The 15,767-nt window shown below is 49.5% G+C and overlaps 1 protein-coding gene across 5 annotated transcripts in view; it reads left to right on the plus strand.

Annotated features, from left to right (window-relative positions):
* The first annotated feature begins 372 nt into the window (after positions 1–372).
* The window catches only part of cntln (centlein, centrosomal protein), a 103,670-nt gene continuing 88,275 nt past the window's right edge, over positions 373–15,767 (plus strand). For 4 of the 5 annotated variants that reach the window (XR_008396362.1, XM_053679929.1, XM_053679932.1 and 1 more), the window contains exons 1-7: positions 373–626; positions 1,648–1,736; positions 5,310–5,398; positions 9,407–9,491; positions 12,532–12,666; positions 13,896–13,982; positions 15,621–15,707. Coding sequence is in view for 4 of the 5 variants with exons in the window: in XM_053679929.1 (XP_053535904.1) it covers positions 1,653–1,736; positions 5,310–5,398; positions 9,407–9,491; positions 12,532–12,666; positions 13,896–13,982; positions 15,621–15,707 (567 nt within the window). In the remaining variant the exon portion in view is untranslated. The remainder of the gene's footprint in view (positions 627–1,647; positions 1,737–5,309; positions 5,399–9,406; positions 9,492–12,531; positions 12,667–13,895; positions 13,983–15,620; positions 15,708–15,767) is intronic. The other variant, XM_053679930.1, reaches the window with a different exon arrangement.

Here is a 15,767-nt window from a genome sequence, read left to right on the forward strand (position 1 = left end):
GTGCCCCATGCCCCCTGGGACCGTGAAGGATAAGCGGTATAGAAAATGGATGGATGGATCTCCAGTGTCTTTTTCGTCTTGATGTGGGAGTAAATTCACACTCACTCAGTTTGCTCTGAGACGTTGAGTGCTAGCTCTAGATTGTGTAAATCCTCAGCTATCATCTATATAAAGCCTTAATAGACATGCATTGCCATAGAAATCACTATACAACTCTCTTCTCTACTCCTATTACACTTTTCTGTAAAATTATCTCCTTATCTGTAGCGAAAGAGTAGTTTTACCATTTAAATGTATGCTGAGCGGGTAAATGTTGCTAATAGACTACAACTCCCACGCTCAGAACTACAACCATGCCGTAAACGATGTCGCAAATGTCGCAAAGACGGCAACACGGAAAACGGCGCGTCGGTTTGAAAGAGTAAACAAACAGTTAGCAACGCTTCGATTAGATTCCGATTAAAAATGATGACCGCGTGATTTACTTGATCAGAATGTGTTTATGAGACTTTATTTTACAGTGATGTTTATTTTAGACTCTCGTCTTCTGTAAACTGTTTCTGTTTCTTCACGGTCGGGATTTGAATGCATTCTTTTAGCATCTCTGATCCAGTGACGCTGCGCGCGTGAGTCGCTCAAATCTTTATAAACTTCTTTCCGAGGCGTTTTTATAAACTTCACAAACAATTCCTCTAACTTTAGAGTACTTCAGCTTTAAAAAAAGATTAGTCTTAAATCATTTCTGATAGATAGCTAGTTAACAAGCTCTGTAGAGAGAGCACGGTTTAAAACATATATGTATGTATGTATATGTATATATGTATATGTATATGTATATATTAAACTAGTTTATATTATTTCAGCAATAATACTTTTACATTTATATTACTTTTATACTATTTTAATTATTGTACTTTTATTCTATTTCTACACACGTTTTATGTATGTATGTGTGTATATATATATACATATATATATATATATATATATATATATATATATATATATATATATATATATATATATATATATATTTAGAGAGAGAGAATATAATGTTTATTATTATAACTCCTGCCTTTTTATTTCATTATAATTAATTATTATATGCTTTTATATTCTAACACATTTGCATATTAACACTTATATTATATTATAAATATAATTTATACGCTGTTATTTATATCAGTTATCTTTTTTTACGTGTTATTTCTGTTACTTTATTTCTGTTTTTCTTTCACACTGCAGTTTTTCAATTATTCTTACTTAATATAATTTATTATTATTATTAAATTATTGTTTGTTTATTTATTTTTAAACAGCGCATTTTATACAGCTCAAAGTGTTTTACGGCGAAGAAAGAGAACGTAGAGATGCAATAAATTATTATTGCTTATAAATAAATAAATAAGTAATGTTCAGACGTGCGAATAAAATATATAAATGCAGCAGATATTTAAGTGACATTGTAAGTAAGTAATGTAGACACAAAAGCTGAAAGTTAATTCATTAAAGAAGGATGAATTTGATCTGAGTTTAAGGTTCTGAGATTATATCCCACAATTACACCTCTCTTCTTTCATTAAATATTCTCCCTCCCCCTCTCTCTCTCTCTCTCTCTCTCTCTCCCCCTCTCTCCCCCTCTCTCAGATCAGATGATGTCCTCCAGTGAGAGACAGAGAGAGCTGCTGCTGCAGGAGGAAGTCAGGAGTCTGAGTCAGGAGCTCGCTCAGTGTCAGGTCACACACATTAACAACAATAACAATGATCATAATACTATAATAAAAAGTGAGAGAAAATGACAGTAATTATAATAATAATGATTATTATAATGATTATTATTAATGATAAACACCATAAACTCGTTTCTAGCTCTGGGAACTTTGTGAAAATGTTGAGGAAGAATCCGATTATTCTGTAAATAACGTAACCACCAAAACACTCGGCTTCATAATCTCATAATCATAAAATAATACCACTGAACATGGAGAATCTGTACAGCTTAAAAATGAGTCTGGAGGAGAGGAGAAGAAGGGAGAGGAGGAGAAGGGATAGGAGAGGAGAAGAAGGGAGAGGAGGGGAGAAGGGAGAGGAGAAGGGAGAGGAGAGGAGGAGAAGGGAGAGAGGGAGGGGAGAGGAGGAGAGAAGAAGGAAGAGAGGGAGAGGAGAGGAGGAGAGAAGAAGGGAGAGAGGGAGAGGAGGAGAACGGAGAGGAGGAGAGAGGAGAGGAGGAGGAGAAGGGAGAGAGGGAGAGGAGGAGAAGGGAGAGAGGGAGAGGAGAGGAGGAGAGAAGAAGGGAGAGAGGGAGAGGAGGAGAAGCGAGAGAGGGAGAGGAGGAGAAGCGAGAGAGGGAGAGGAGGAGAAGGGAGAGGAGAGGAGGAGAGAAGAAGGGAGAGAGGGAGAGGAGAGGAGGAGAAGGGAGAGAGGGAGAGGAGAGGAGAGGAGGAGAAGGGAGAGGAGGAGGGAGAGAGGGAGAGGAGGAGAAGGGAGAGAGGGAGAGGAGGAGAAGGGAGAGAGGGAGAGGAGGAGGGAGAGAGGGAGAGGAGGAGAAGGGAGAAGGGAGAGAGGGAGGGGAGAGGAGGAGAGAAGAAGGGAGAGAGGGAGAGGAGAGGAGGAGAGAAGAAGGGAGAGAGGGAGAGGAGGAGAACGGAGAGGAGGAGAGAGGAGAGGAGGAGAAGGGAGAGAGGGAGAGGAGGAGAAGGGAGAGAGGGAGAGGAGAGGAGGAGAGAAGAAGGGAGAGAGGGAGAGGAGAGGAGGAGAGAAGAAGGGAGAGAGGGAGAGGAGGAGAACGGAGAGAGGGAGAGGAGGAGAAGCGAGAGAGGGAGAGGAGGAGAAGCGAGAGAGGGAGAGGAGGAGAAGGGAGAGGAGAGGAGGAGAGAAGAAGGGAGAGAGGGAGAGGAGAGGAGGAGAAGGGAGAGAGGGAGAGGAGAGGAGGAGAAGGGAGAGGAGGAGGGAGAGAGGGAGAGGAGGAGAAGGGAGAGAGGGAGAGGAGGAGGGAGAGAGGGAGAGGAGGAGAAGGGAGAGAGGGAGAGGAGGAGGGAGAGAGGGAGAGGAGGAGAAGGGAGAAGGGAGAGAGGGAGGGGAGAGGAGGAGAGAAGAAGGGAGAGAGGGAGAGGAGAGGAGGAGAGAAGAAGGGAGAGAGGGAGAGGAGGAGAAGGGAGAGGAGGAGGGAGAGAGGGAGAGGAGGAGAAGGGAGAGAGGGAGAGGAGGAGAAGGGAGAGAGGGAGAGGAGGAGGGAGAGAGGGAGAGGAGGAGAAGGGAGAAGGGAGAGAGGGAGGGGAGAGGAGGAGAGAAGAAGGGAGAGAGGGAGAGGAGAGGAGGAGAGAAGAAGGGAGAGAGGGAGAGGAGGAGAACGGAGAGGAGGAGAGAGGAGAGGAGGAGAAGGGAGAGAGGGAGAGGAGGAGAAGGGAGAGAGGGAGAGGAGAGGAGGAGAGAAGAAGGGAGAGAGGGAGAGGAGGAGAACGGAGAGAGGGAGAGGAGGAGAAGCGAGAGAGGGAGAGGAGGAGAAGCGAGAGAGGGAGAGGAGGAGAAGGGAGAGGAGAGGAGGAGAGAAGAAGGGAGAGAGGGAGAGGAGAGGAGGAGAAGGGAGAGAGGGAGAGGAGAGGAGGAGAAGGGAGAGGAGGAGGGAGAGAGGGAGAGGAGGAGAAGGGAGAGAGGGAGAGGAGGAGGGAGAGAGGGAGAGGAGGAGAAGGGAGAGAGGGAGAGGAGGAGGGAGAGAGGGAGAGGAGGAGAAGGGAGAAGGGAGAGAGGGAGGGGAGAGGAGGAGAGAAGAAGGGAGAGAGGGAGAGGAGAGGAGGAGAGAAGAAGGGAGAGAGGGAGAGGAGGAGAACGGAGAGGAGGAGAGAGGAGAGGAGGAGAAGGGAGAGAGGGAGAGGAGGAGAAGGGAGAGAGGGAGAGGAGAGGAGGAGAGAAGAAGGGAGAGAGGGAGAGGAGGAGAACGGAGAGAGGGAGAGGAGGAGAAGCGAGAGAGGGAGAGGAGGAGAAGCGAGAGAGGGAGAGGAGGAGAAGGGAGAGGAGAGGAGGAGAGAAGAAGGGAGAGAGGGAGAGGAGAGGAGGAGAAGGGAGAGAGGGAGAGGAGAGGAGGAGAAGGGAGAGGAGGAGGGAGAGAGGGAGAGGAGGAGAAGGGAGAGAGGGAGAGGAGGAGGGAGAGAGGGAGAGGAGGAGAAGGGAGAGAGGGAGAGGAGAGGAGGAGGGCGAGAGGGAGAGGAGGAGAAGGGAGAGAAGGAGAGAAGAAGGGAGAGAGGGAGAGGAGAGGAGGAGGGAGAGAGGGAGAGGAGGAGAAGCGAGAGAGGGAGAGGAGGAGAAGCGAGAGAGGGAGAGGAGGAGAAGCGAGAGAGGGAGAGGAGGAGAAGGGAGAGGAGAGGAGGAGAGAAGAAGGGAGAGAGGGAGAGGAGAGGAGGAGAAGGGAGAGAGGGAGAGGAGAGGAGGAGAAGGGAGAGAGGGAGAGGAGAGGAGAAGGGAGAGAGGGAGAGGAGGAGGGAGAGAGGGAGAGGAGGAGAAGGGAGAGAGGGAGAGGAGGAGGGAGAGAGGGAGAGGAGGAGAAGGGAGAGAGGGAGAGGAGAGGAGGAGGGAGAGAGGGAGAGGAGGAGGAGGGAGAGAGGGAGAGGAGGAGAAGGGAGAGAGGGAGAGGAGGAGGGAGAGAGGAGGAGGGAGAGAGGGAGAGGAGGAGGGAGAGAGGGAGAGGAGGAGGGAGAGAGGGAGAGGAGGAGGGAGAGAGGGAGAGGAGGAGGAGAAGGGAGAGAGGGAGAGGAGGAGGGAGAGAGGGAGAGGAGGAGAAGGGAGAGAGGGAGAGGAGGAGGGAGAGAGGGAGAGGAGAGGAGGAGAGAGAGAAGAGAGGAGAAGAGAACTAGAACTCTGATCAGAACCGTTAATTCAGTTCACATTAATAAAAGCGATATTTTATAAAGTGATATTATGAATACAGCGTTACTATAAGTATTGGCACCCTCGCTGTAGATGAGAAAATCTGACTGAAATCTAAACTTTAACACAAGAACATTCATACAAAGAGATTAAGACCTTATTAGACAAGAAATATTTATTTCCTTGATTTTTGTTTAATTTTATTTACATAATAACTGAAGTATATAATAACGACTCATTAATATTCATATACTGTTTAAAGACTTCTGTTATTAAATACGTGCGCGTGAGTGTGTGCGCGTGAGTGCGTGAGTGTGTGCGCGTGAGTGCGTGCGCGCGTGTGTGTGCGAGCACTCGGAGAGCTGCACTTGTTAGCTGGATGAGGTGATCGTTACTCTTAACCCAGTGTAACGTGATGAAACGAGTGAGATGTTGTTCTTTTTAAACAGGCGGATAAGGAGTTTGTGTGGTCGCTATGGAAACGGCTCCAGGCGGCGAATCCGGACCTGACGCAGGCCGTGAGTTTAGTGGTGGAGCGGTGAGTCTCATACTCCATCCTGATTGGTCAGAAGGTGTTGATTAACTCTCTCTAACATCAGCTCTGACACATTATCGATCCCTCACGGTTCTGCGTAGAACCCCACAGTCCCATCAACACGGCTCAACTAGAACCCTTTCTGGAGCCCTTCATTAGTGCCCAAACCTGGCAGATTATAGAATTACAGCACGTAGGAATGGGCTCTTCCAGGGTTCTCCTTGTTTCCGAAGAGGAAACACTCTGTTCTGTCGTTCCACATAGAACCTTTCAGGGTTTTGCCACAGACACAGGATCCTTAAGAACAGTTTTTTTTGTTTTGAAAGGAAATTTACATTCCGTAAAGGTTCTTCGTCTGTATCTCGGAGGGAATCCGTAACGGTTCTGCATACAACCGCACAACAGTTTTCCCATCGGAACGATTCCAAGTGGAACCCTTAATTATATAACGATCGTGTTCGTGTCCAAACCTGACAGGATGCTGAATTATCACAACAGAACGAGATGGGTTCCTCCAGGGTTCTGTTTAAAATAATGTCTGGAAAGGAAACATCTCTAGGAGTCCTAGGGTTCCAGATAGAACTTTTGCCAGAGAGACAAACTGCAGAACCCTTAAGAATGCACACTTTTTTTTTTTTTTTTTTTTTAAGAATGAAAATAAACCCCCATTTAACAGTGCCTTTACACCAGGAAGGGTTCTTTATGGGTTCTAATCTTGTAAGAGAGCAGTTTCCTGTGTAGCATGTGAAACACTTTTTTTTGTCACGTTATAAAGGTGTTAAAGAACCTCGGAGCTGCTTCTCACCTGGAAAGAACCTGTTTCAGGGAGCTAGGGACCCTCAGTTATCCAAAGAACCCTTTTTATTAAAAACAAAAGATGTTGCAGACTAGTGTGGAAGCCCTGGAGGGTCTGGCGCTGGGTTAAGCGTGGAGCTTGAGACGTGCGTCTCTGCAGAACCCTCAGTGCATCGGGAGTCCCGGTTCCCTTTTTTCTCATTTTGTTTCTCCCTTTTTTCTTTTTCTTTTTTTGCGGTGCGGTTATAAAGGCGTCAGAGAGCCGAGGCAAGGCGGCTCTAATCCTCCCTCATCCTCTGCAGATTTCCCCGGCCGCAGAACCTCCCTCTAATGAAAACACGCTCGCTCACTTCACGTCCCGCAGAAGAAAAGCTCAGCCAAGTGCCCTTCTTTAAGGGATAAACAGCAGATTTAGGGTGGCTAAGATGACCCGCGGAGGGAGTGAGCTGCGTTCTAGCGAGCGGCATGGGAACTCGCTCGTTTCATACGTGACCGACTCCACACGTCTGCTTTAAGACGCTTTCTCGACGGACGAATACGTCCTGAGATTAGCGCCGATCCTCGCCGGTGTCCATCATCGGCTCTACGCAAAGCCCAGCGCAGAGACCGGGCTCGGGAAGTGCGCTTTCATCGACACGCCAAATCCTCGGCGTGTTTTCCCTCCGTTTGTTTTAATCAGAAGCTTCAGTTTGTGTAAGGAAAAGTACGTCAGGGTGAACAAACGGCTAAAAGCTCTCTCTCTCTCTTCTCCAGTGCACAAGATGTGGAGCGCACTGAACACTCTCTCAGGAAAAAACTAAAAACGCCTGCAACAAAATGTCGGCCGGAACGCTTAACGCAACGCTTTCGTTAAACGCCTTGAATTAAAGCTGAAGGTCGACACTCCAGTCACATCACATCATTCCTAATCCACTGCGGTGGTGCACAGAGGCAACGTCACCGGAATTGTGTCACTGTCCAAATACTTCTGGACCTGAGTGTAATATAAATAACGCTGACTCTGCACTATAATAATCATCATTTCCATGCTAATTCAAATCTACGGGCTAGAATATGTAACAGTAGAGCATGTAACGGCTTCAAATATGCAAAATTGTCCAATTTGTCTGCTTTAAGGATTATTTCTGAAAGATTTCGTGACTGTTTGGTCATGTGATCAGATTCTACCCAAAACCGCAAGGCTGTGAAACCTAAACGTTCTTCCTCACTGATTTACAAAGGCTGAGTTGAGTGTGTGTGTGTGTGTGTGTGTGTGTGTGTGTGTGTGTGTGTGTGTGTGTGAGAGAGAGAGAGAGGGGAAATCGTGTAAATCTCCCTCCACAGTGTGTCTGCTGGTCCTCAGAGAACCGACACGGTTCCACCCGAGACCGAGAACACGAGGGGCGTCGACACGATGATAACCGTGCCGGCTCCAGTCGAGCGCACGGCCTTCTGGGAGCTCCGCTCGGGCTTGTAGGGGTCGGATGGTCGGTTTGGTGCGCGGTTAAACATGAGCGAGGGTGTGAGGAGGTAGCGAGGGCCTCGGGAGGAACGAGGGAACGAGAGAGCGAATAAAAGAGTGATCCGTCAGGGGAAGAACGATCCGTCCCCGCTGACCCGCGCTGCTCTCCTCTCCTCCATCTCTCCGGATTCGCTGTGTTTTTGATGTCAGGATAATTACTAATACCCGGAGACCAGCTCTTCTACCTGCTCGAGGGACGCGCCGCGCCGCTCAAAGCCAACTCGGAGTGTTTTATTCCCCTGTATAGTGCCGGTATTCCCATCATAACGCCCAGCGTTTCATCTCCAAGCACAATAATCCCGTTGCATCATGAAAGAGACACAGAGAGAGACACACACACAGAGAGATAGATAGAGAGAGAGAGAGAGCCCTGAAGGCCAGAGATCAGCTGCACACACACTCCACTGCCCTAATTGCCCAAGTTCACTCTCAAACACAAGTTATAAAGTTGTGTAAACAGGTAACGATGTCACGGAACCCGTACAGAGCTGTATGGAAAAGTGTGGACACCCTTCCAGCTGTAAAGTCTCAGAACTTCATTAACTCGTTAGGCTTTAATTATCTCATTAGGACACGTTACTCAGGTCAAGAGCCGTCATTAGGAATAAACATTCCAGTGCGTAATAAATTCTCTGACTCTTCAAGCTAACGCTCAACGTCCATGGGCTCCTCTAAGCAGCTGACTGAGGATCTGAAAACGAAGCTAATTGATGCTTAGAAAGAAAAGGAAGGCTATTAAAAATATCGGAGTGCTCCCAGTGTGCAGTTCACTCAGTTAAGTGAAATGTCGGTTAAAGGAACAGTGGCTTTCAAGGCAAGATCTGGAAGACCAGAAGTGCCTCTATATCACACTGAGGACCTGCAGGAAGGTTAATCTGACACAGGAGTGGTGGTTCTCCATCCTACTCTACATGATCTGCATGGAAGAGTCATCAGCAGGAGCCCTGACCTCATCACAAAAGTCTTTTCTGAAACAAATTGTGGACAGATGAAGTAAAAATGGAACTCTTTCCATTTCCACAATCACCAAGGGTATGTTTGGAGAACCAGAGGAGTAGCGTTTGATAAAAAGACCACCGTACCAACTGTTAAACATGGAGGTGGGTCTGCTGTGCTTTGGGGTTGAGTCAGAGGGAAGACTGGATTCCGGTAGATATCAGGAAGGAGCTGTGACACAGCCGCTGAGCAGACTGAATCGGGGGGAAAAAATCTGCAACAGCACAATGACCCGAAACACACCTGAACATCACCACAAGTTACTCCAAGAACCGCACGCTGAGCTTTGGGAACGGCCTTCACTCCATCCACTCCACCCCACCCCACCCTCCCCTGACCGCTACGTCATTGAAAATCTGTGTGTAGATCTTACACATGACCTGCATGCAAACGTCCCAGCAGCATCTCAGAAGGAGAAACGTTCTGCAGGGAAGAGTGGGGGAAGATCCAGTAGAGAAGGAAGTAAAAAAATAGAGGAGTGTTCTGCCCGTCCTTCTGATGGAAACGTTAAATGTTCTCAGTAGAGCCTTCTAACACACACTGAGATTCTAAAGAGATCTAGATGTGAATCTGTGCAGTGCACAGTGTGTACACGTGCTGATTCTCTCTCTCTCTCTCTCTCTCTCTCTCTCTCTCTCTTTCTTTCTTTCTCTCTCTCACACTCTCTCTATCTCTCTCTCTCTCTCTCTCTATCTCTCTCTCTGTCTGTCTCCTGTCAGTGAGAAACAGAAAGCGGAAGCTAAAGATCGGAAAGTTCTGGAAATCCTGCAAGCGAAAGATTACAAGATCCAGGAGCTGGAGAAGGTAACACATCGTCTGCTCTTCATCAGAGTGTGCGTGCGAGTGTGCGTGCGAGTGTGCGTGCGAGTGTGCGTGCGAGTGTGCGTGCGAGTGTGACTGTGTATGTGCGAGAGTGAATGAAAAGGTCTGAGTGTAATAAATTGTAAATAGCAGTTGGACGGGGCGGGGATTAGGGAGCAGTTGGGCGGGGACTAGGGAGCAGTTGGACGGGGCGGGGACTAGGGAGCAGTTGGACGGGGCGGGGACTAGGGAGCAGTTGGACGGGGCGGGGACTAGGGAGCAGTTGGACGGGGCGGGGACTAGGGAGCAGTTGGACGGGGCGGGGACTAGGGAGCAGTTGGACGGGGCGGGGACTAGGGAGGAGTTGGACGGGGCGGGGACTAGGGAGCAGTTGGACGGGGCGGGGACTAGGGAGCAGTTGGACGGGGCGGGGACTAGGGAGCAGTTGGACGGGGCGGGGACTAGGGAGCAGTTGGACGGGGCGGGGACTAGGGAGCAGTTGGACGGGGCGGGGACTAGGGAGCAGTTGGACGGGGCGGGGACTAGGGAGCAGTTGGACGGGGCGGGGACTAGGGAGCAGTTGGACGGGGCGGGGACTAGGGAGCAGTTGGACGGGGCGGGGACTAGGGAGCAGTTGGACGGGGCGGGGATTAGGGAGCAGTTGGACGGGGCGGGGACTAGGGAGCAGTTGGACGGGGCGGGGATTAGGGAGCAGTTGGAAGGGGCGGGGATTAGGGAGCAGTTGGACGGGGCGGGGATTAGGGAGCAGTTGGAAGGGGCGGGGATTAGGGAGCAGTTGGACGGGGCGGGGATTAGGGAGCAGTTGGACGGGGCGGGGATTAGGGAGCAGTTGGACGGGGCGGGGATTAGGGAGCAGTTGGACGGGGCGGGGATTAGGGAGCAGTTGGACGGGGCGGGGATTAGGGAGCAGTTGGACGGGGCGGGGATTAGGGAGCAGTTGGACGGGGCGGGGACTAGGGAGCAGTTGGACGGGGCGGGGATTAGGGAGCAGTTGGAAGGGGCGGGGATTAGGGAGCAGTTGGACGGGGCGGGGATTAGGGAGCAGTTGGAAGGGGCGGGGATTAGGGAGCAGTTGGACGGGGCGGGGATTAGGGAGCAGTTGGACGGGGCGGGGATTAGGGAGCAGTTGGAAGGGGCGGGGATTAGGGAGCAGTTGGTTTTAATCTCGAAGATCAACCATCAAACTATTTCACTAACCCATCTGTTAGAGCGCAAACACACCGAGAAGGAGAACTGCTCCGTTAACGAGCCTTAAATCCCAACACCTGTTTAATAAAACAATAACTAATCCAAAAAACCCGCACGAGTTAATGAAATAAATAAATAACCTTTGTAATTCCACAGAAAGTTTGCATGGACGGTTACGGGTTTTATTTATTAAAGATAACGATTCCGTTCAGTGTTGTGGAGGGAAATCAGCAGCACTGCGGGAGCAAGCGTCACTACGGGCTCAGACAGGTTTTGGGAGGGTTTTTTTAAATCTGATCCAGTGTACTTCAGTAATAGTGTTTCAAGCAGCTGAGGCCTGATGAACAAACACAGCTTCGAGAGCAAGAAATTATCCTGCAGAAATATGAGGAGTTAAACCCACACTAACCGCAGAAACCACACGCTCCGGAACTTTCCTGATGTGTACCTGTATAAGTTTTAGTGTTACTGTTACACACTCGCGGTGAGAAACGTGTTCAAAACTCCGACATATTTCATTTCATATAAATGTACAATTATTATTTAAATACGAGAGAAATAAAGAGCAGTTTGTGACAGTATGTTAGGACGGGAATAATGCCACGGACAGTTTTTGGGACAGTAAGGGGCGTGTCTTCGGCGTGTCAGGTTTCTAACGTGCGGGTGCATGCAGGCGGAGATGAACTACACCGTCTGCTGAAACGCTGTATCTTCTGTAGAGGTGGAGATCGGGAAGAGGCAGGGATCGGGTCTGTCCTTGAAAGTTCTTTCCCTTCGTAGTGCACTTCTTCTCCCCAGACGCCGAAGGGTTAACTCTGACTCGTCAGATTCATATCACTTTGCTCCAAGCCGATCGGTCCGATTTGTGGTTGCGATTTGTTACCCGGAACCCGTGTTACCGTGGCGATAAAATCTCCTGGTAGAGTTTTCACCACTGAACACAGAGAGTTTCTCGTGCTGTTAGAACATCTCTGTACTAGATCTCCTCATCTCCTCATATTACTCTGAAAACTCACTAAACTTCCCTTCAACTTTCTCCGTAGAACATTTCTTCCAAAGCACCTCTCTCTCTCTCTCTCACACACACACACACACACACGCTCTGACAGCATGGATGAGTGTGTGATGGATGAACCTCTGTGTGTTAATCCACCTTTAAATTCCAGAAGACCTTTGTTATTCTCGATACGACTGTACGTACACAGCGGATGTAGCCGCTATGCTAAGCTAAGCGCTCGGATCACAGTTTGCCCGTTAGAGAGTTAATGAGTGAAGCTTGTTAGTGCTGAGGATTGTGGGTAATATCCTCCACACCGCTGTCATCCATCATCTCATTGAGAGTTGGCACAGAATGAAGGCTGAGTGCTGATTAATTACTTTTTTTCCTTCCGCGATCATGTGATGGTCTGCTGAATCCCGCCTCTCTGCGCTGTTGCCGCGGCAACTTCTTTACATTTTTGTAACATAATGAGCTTCTTTCTTTCTTTCGTTCTTTCATTTTTTTTTGGAGATCCCCCCCGGGAGTTCCTGATCCTATTCACTCCCTCTTCACTTCCGTAAAGCTCGTCTCGTACCGGTCCTGGTGTGGTCCTCATTTCCCACCCTCATTATCAGCATTCTGAGCTTGGCCACGCCCACTTCCTGAATCTCTCATTACGCCAGTTCTGCTCTCACAGGAATTAATGATCTCCCACAACCCTTAACCATCCACGAACCTGCCCACTGCCATGCTCCCAGCACTCCCAGACTGTGTGTGTGTGTGTACCTTGTGGTATGAGGGGGGGTTGTAGTGGTGTTTGACAAGTTCCGCCTAAACCCTGTGGCCATCCGACAGGAAGTGACGTCACAGCGACAGGAAGTGAGCGGACTCCTGCAGCAGCATCGTGTTGGTGAAGATGAGCGCCATACGATGAAGAAGGAGCTGGTAGAACTTCAGCACACACTGAGTGATGCAACACGACGCCTACAGGTACACACACACACACACACACACACACACACACACACACTGAGTGATACGACACAATGCCTACAGGTACACACATTCTCTTTCTCACTCACACACACACACACACACACTGAGTGATACGACACGATGCCTACAGGTACACACACTCTCTTTCTCACACACACACACACACACACACACTGAGTGATACGACACGATGCCTACAGGTACACACACTCTCTTTCTCACACACACACACACTGAGTGATACGACACGACGCCTACAGGTACACACACACACACACACACTGAGTGATACGACACGACGCCAACGGGTACACACACACACACTGAGTGATACGACACGACGCCTACAGGTACACACACACACACACACACACACACACACACTGAGTGATACGACACGACGCCTACAGGTACACACACACACACACACACACACACACACACACTGAGTGATACGACACGACGCCTACAGGTACACACACACATACACACACACTGAGTGATACGACACGACGCCAACGGGTACACACACACACACACACACACAAACTGAGTGATACGACACGATGCCTACAGGTACACACACACACACACACACACACACTGAGTGATACGACACGATGCCTACAGGTACACACACTCTCTTTCTCACACACACACACACTGAGTGATACGACACGACACCTACAGGTACACACACACACACACACACACACACACACACACACTGAGTGATACGACACGACGCCAACGGGTACACACACACACACACACACACACACACTGAGTGATACGACACAACGCCAACGGGTACACACACACACACACACAAACTGAGTGATACGACACGATGCCTACAGGTACACACACACACACACACACACACACACACACACACACACACACTGAGTGATACGACACAATGCCTACAGGTACACACACACACTGAGTGATATGACATGACGCCTACAGATACACACACACACACACACACACACACACTGAGTAATACGACACGATGCCTACAGGTACACACACTCTCTTTCTCACACACACACACACACACACTGAGTGATACGACACGATGCCTACAGGTACACACACTCTCTTTCTCACACACACACACACACACACACACACTGAGTGATGTGACACAACAATAGACACATACACTCTCTGTTTCTCTCTCTCTCTTGCTGTGCGTCTCTCTTTTGCTTTATCAGGAGTGTGATGATGGGTGGAGGAGGAGATTGGAGGCGCAGCAGGAGCAGAGCAGGAAGCAGGAGGAGACAAATAACACCAGACTCAAGGTGTGCATACACACACTCACAAACACATGCGCACACACTTTTTTCTCTTTTTTTCTTGCACTAGTGTAGTTATTGTGTCCAATAAGGGGCTTTTTGGCTTTGTCTACTTAAATAGGGGCTTTAATTGGATGAGCAGTGCCTAGAGCAGGGACTTTGTTCAATGGAGCTGGAACCTAGAACAGGAACTTTGGCCACTGGAGCTGTAAACTGGATCAGGGACTGGGTATACCTGAGCAGGGGCCTCGTCTGCCCAAGCAAAGGTCTTGTCTGCCCAAGCGGAGGCCCCGTACCCCAGAGCAAGAGCCTCGACAGGCATTTGGATCCTTGAGCATGGACTTTTTCTACCTGAGCAGCTCCTTTGTTTACCTCATCAGGACCATGCTCACCCAAGCAGGGTCCTTTTCTAATCACCAAGGGCCTTGTTTGCCATAGTCCGTCCAAGAAGGGGCCTCATCTGTCCCAGCAGGGGCTTTGTCCTCAGAAGTAGGGGTCTTGTTCACCCAAGCAGGGGCTTTGTTCGCCTGATCAGGGACTCTGCTCACCTGAGCAGTGGCTTTGTTTACCCAAACAGGGGGCTTTACCACCCAAGCAGGGGCCCTTTCTGCCTTAGCTGGAGCCTCACCTGCCCAAGCAAGGATTTTGTGGCTTTGTTTACCCAAAGTAGCAGCTTCGTCTGCCTGTGCAGCTGCCTTGTCTTGCCAAGCAAGGGCTTTGTCTGCCCAAGCAGGGACTTCATTTACCTGAGCAGGGGCTTTGACCACCTTAGCTGCAGCCTTGTCAACCCAAGCAGGGGCCCCGTCTGTCCGAGCAGGGGCCCCGTCTGTCCGAGCAGGGGCCCCGTCTGCCCGAGCAGGAACCTTGTCCCTTGTCCACACAAGCAGGGGCTTTGTCTGCCTGAGGAGGGACTTAGTTCACCTGAGTAAGGCCTTTGACCACCCGAGCTGGAGCCATGTCTACCAAAGCAAGGGCTTTTTCTCTCCGATCAGGAACCTCGTCTACCCATGAAGGGATCTTGTCTGTTTGAACCGGAGCCTCGTCCCTCCAAGCCAGGGCGTTGACCACCCAAGCCAGAGCGATGTCCGCCTAGGCAGGGCCTTTGTCTGCCTGAGTAGGAGTTTTGATTGCCCAAGTGAGGGTCTTGTCTGATTGAACAGGAGATTTGTCCACCCAAGTAGAGGGGTTGTCTGCCCAAACATGGGCCCTGAGCAGGGGCCTTGTTTGCCTGAAAAGGGGCTTTGACCACCTGAGCAGGATCCTTGTCTATCCAACCAGGGGTCTTGTCTGCATGAGCAGGAGCCTCGTCCTCCCATGTATGGGCTTTGTTTACTTGAGCAGAGGTCTTGGCTTCCTGAGCAGGGGGCTTGTCTACCCAAAAATGGGCCTTGTCTGCCTGAGCAGGTGCTACTTTGACAATTGTCACCTCAGATTTCTCTTCTGGACCTTCAGAATATCTGAGAATCAGGGTAACGTATCTCTTCGGGTTTCAAGCAACATTTCCTGATCTCTTAAACTCTCCTGACTTTCTTTCCACCTGTCTGTCTGTTTTTGTGTGTCTGTCTGTCTCTCTCAGTAATGTTTGTACATAAATGAACTCCTCTCCAATTTTGTCTTTACTTAGTCTGATTCTCTCTATATCAGGAGTGTGATGATGGGTGGAGGAGGAGGTTGGAGGAGTATCAGGAGCAGAGCGGGAAGCAGGAGGAGGTGAACAACGCACGACTTGGGGTACACACACACACACACACCCCCATACACATTCTCTCATTCTTTTTCCTGCCTGATATA

This window comes from Ictalurus punctatus, chromosome 3, assembly GCF_001660625.3.
Source record: "Ictalurus punctatus breed USDA103 chromosome 3, Coco_2.0, whole genome shotgun sequence".
Lineage (NCBI taxonomy): Eukaryota > Metazoa > Chordata > Actinopteri > Siluriformes > Ictaluridae > Ictalurus > Ictalurus punctatus.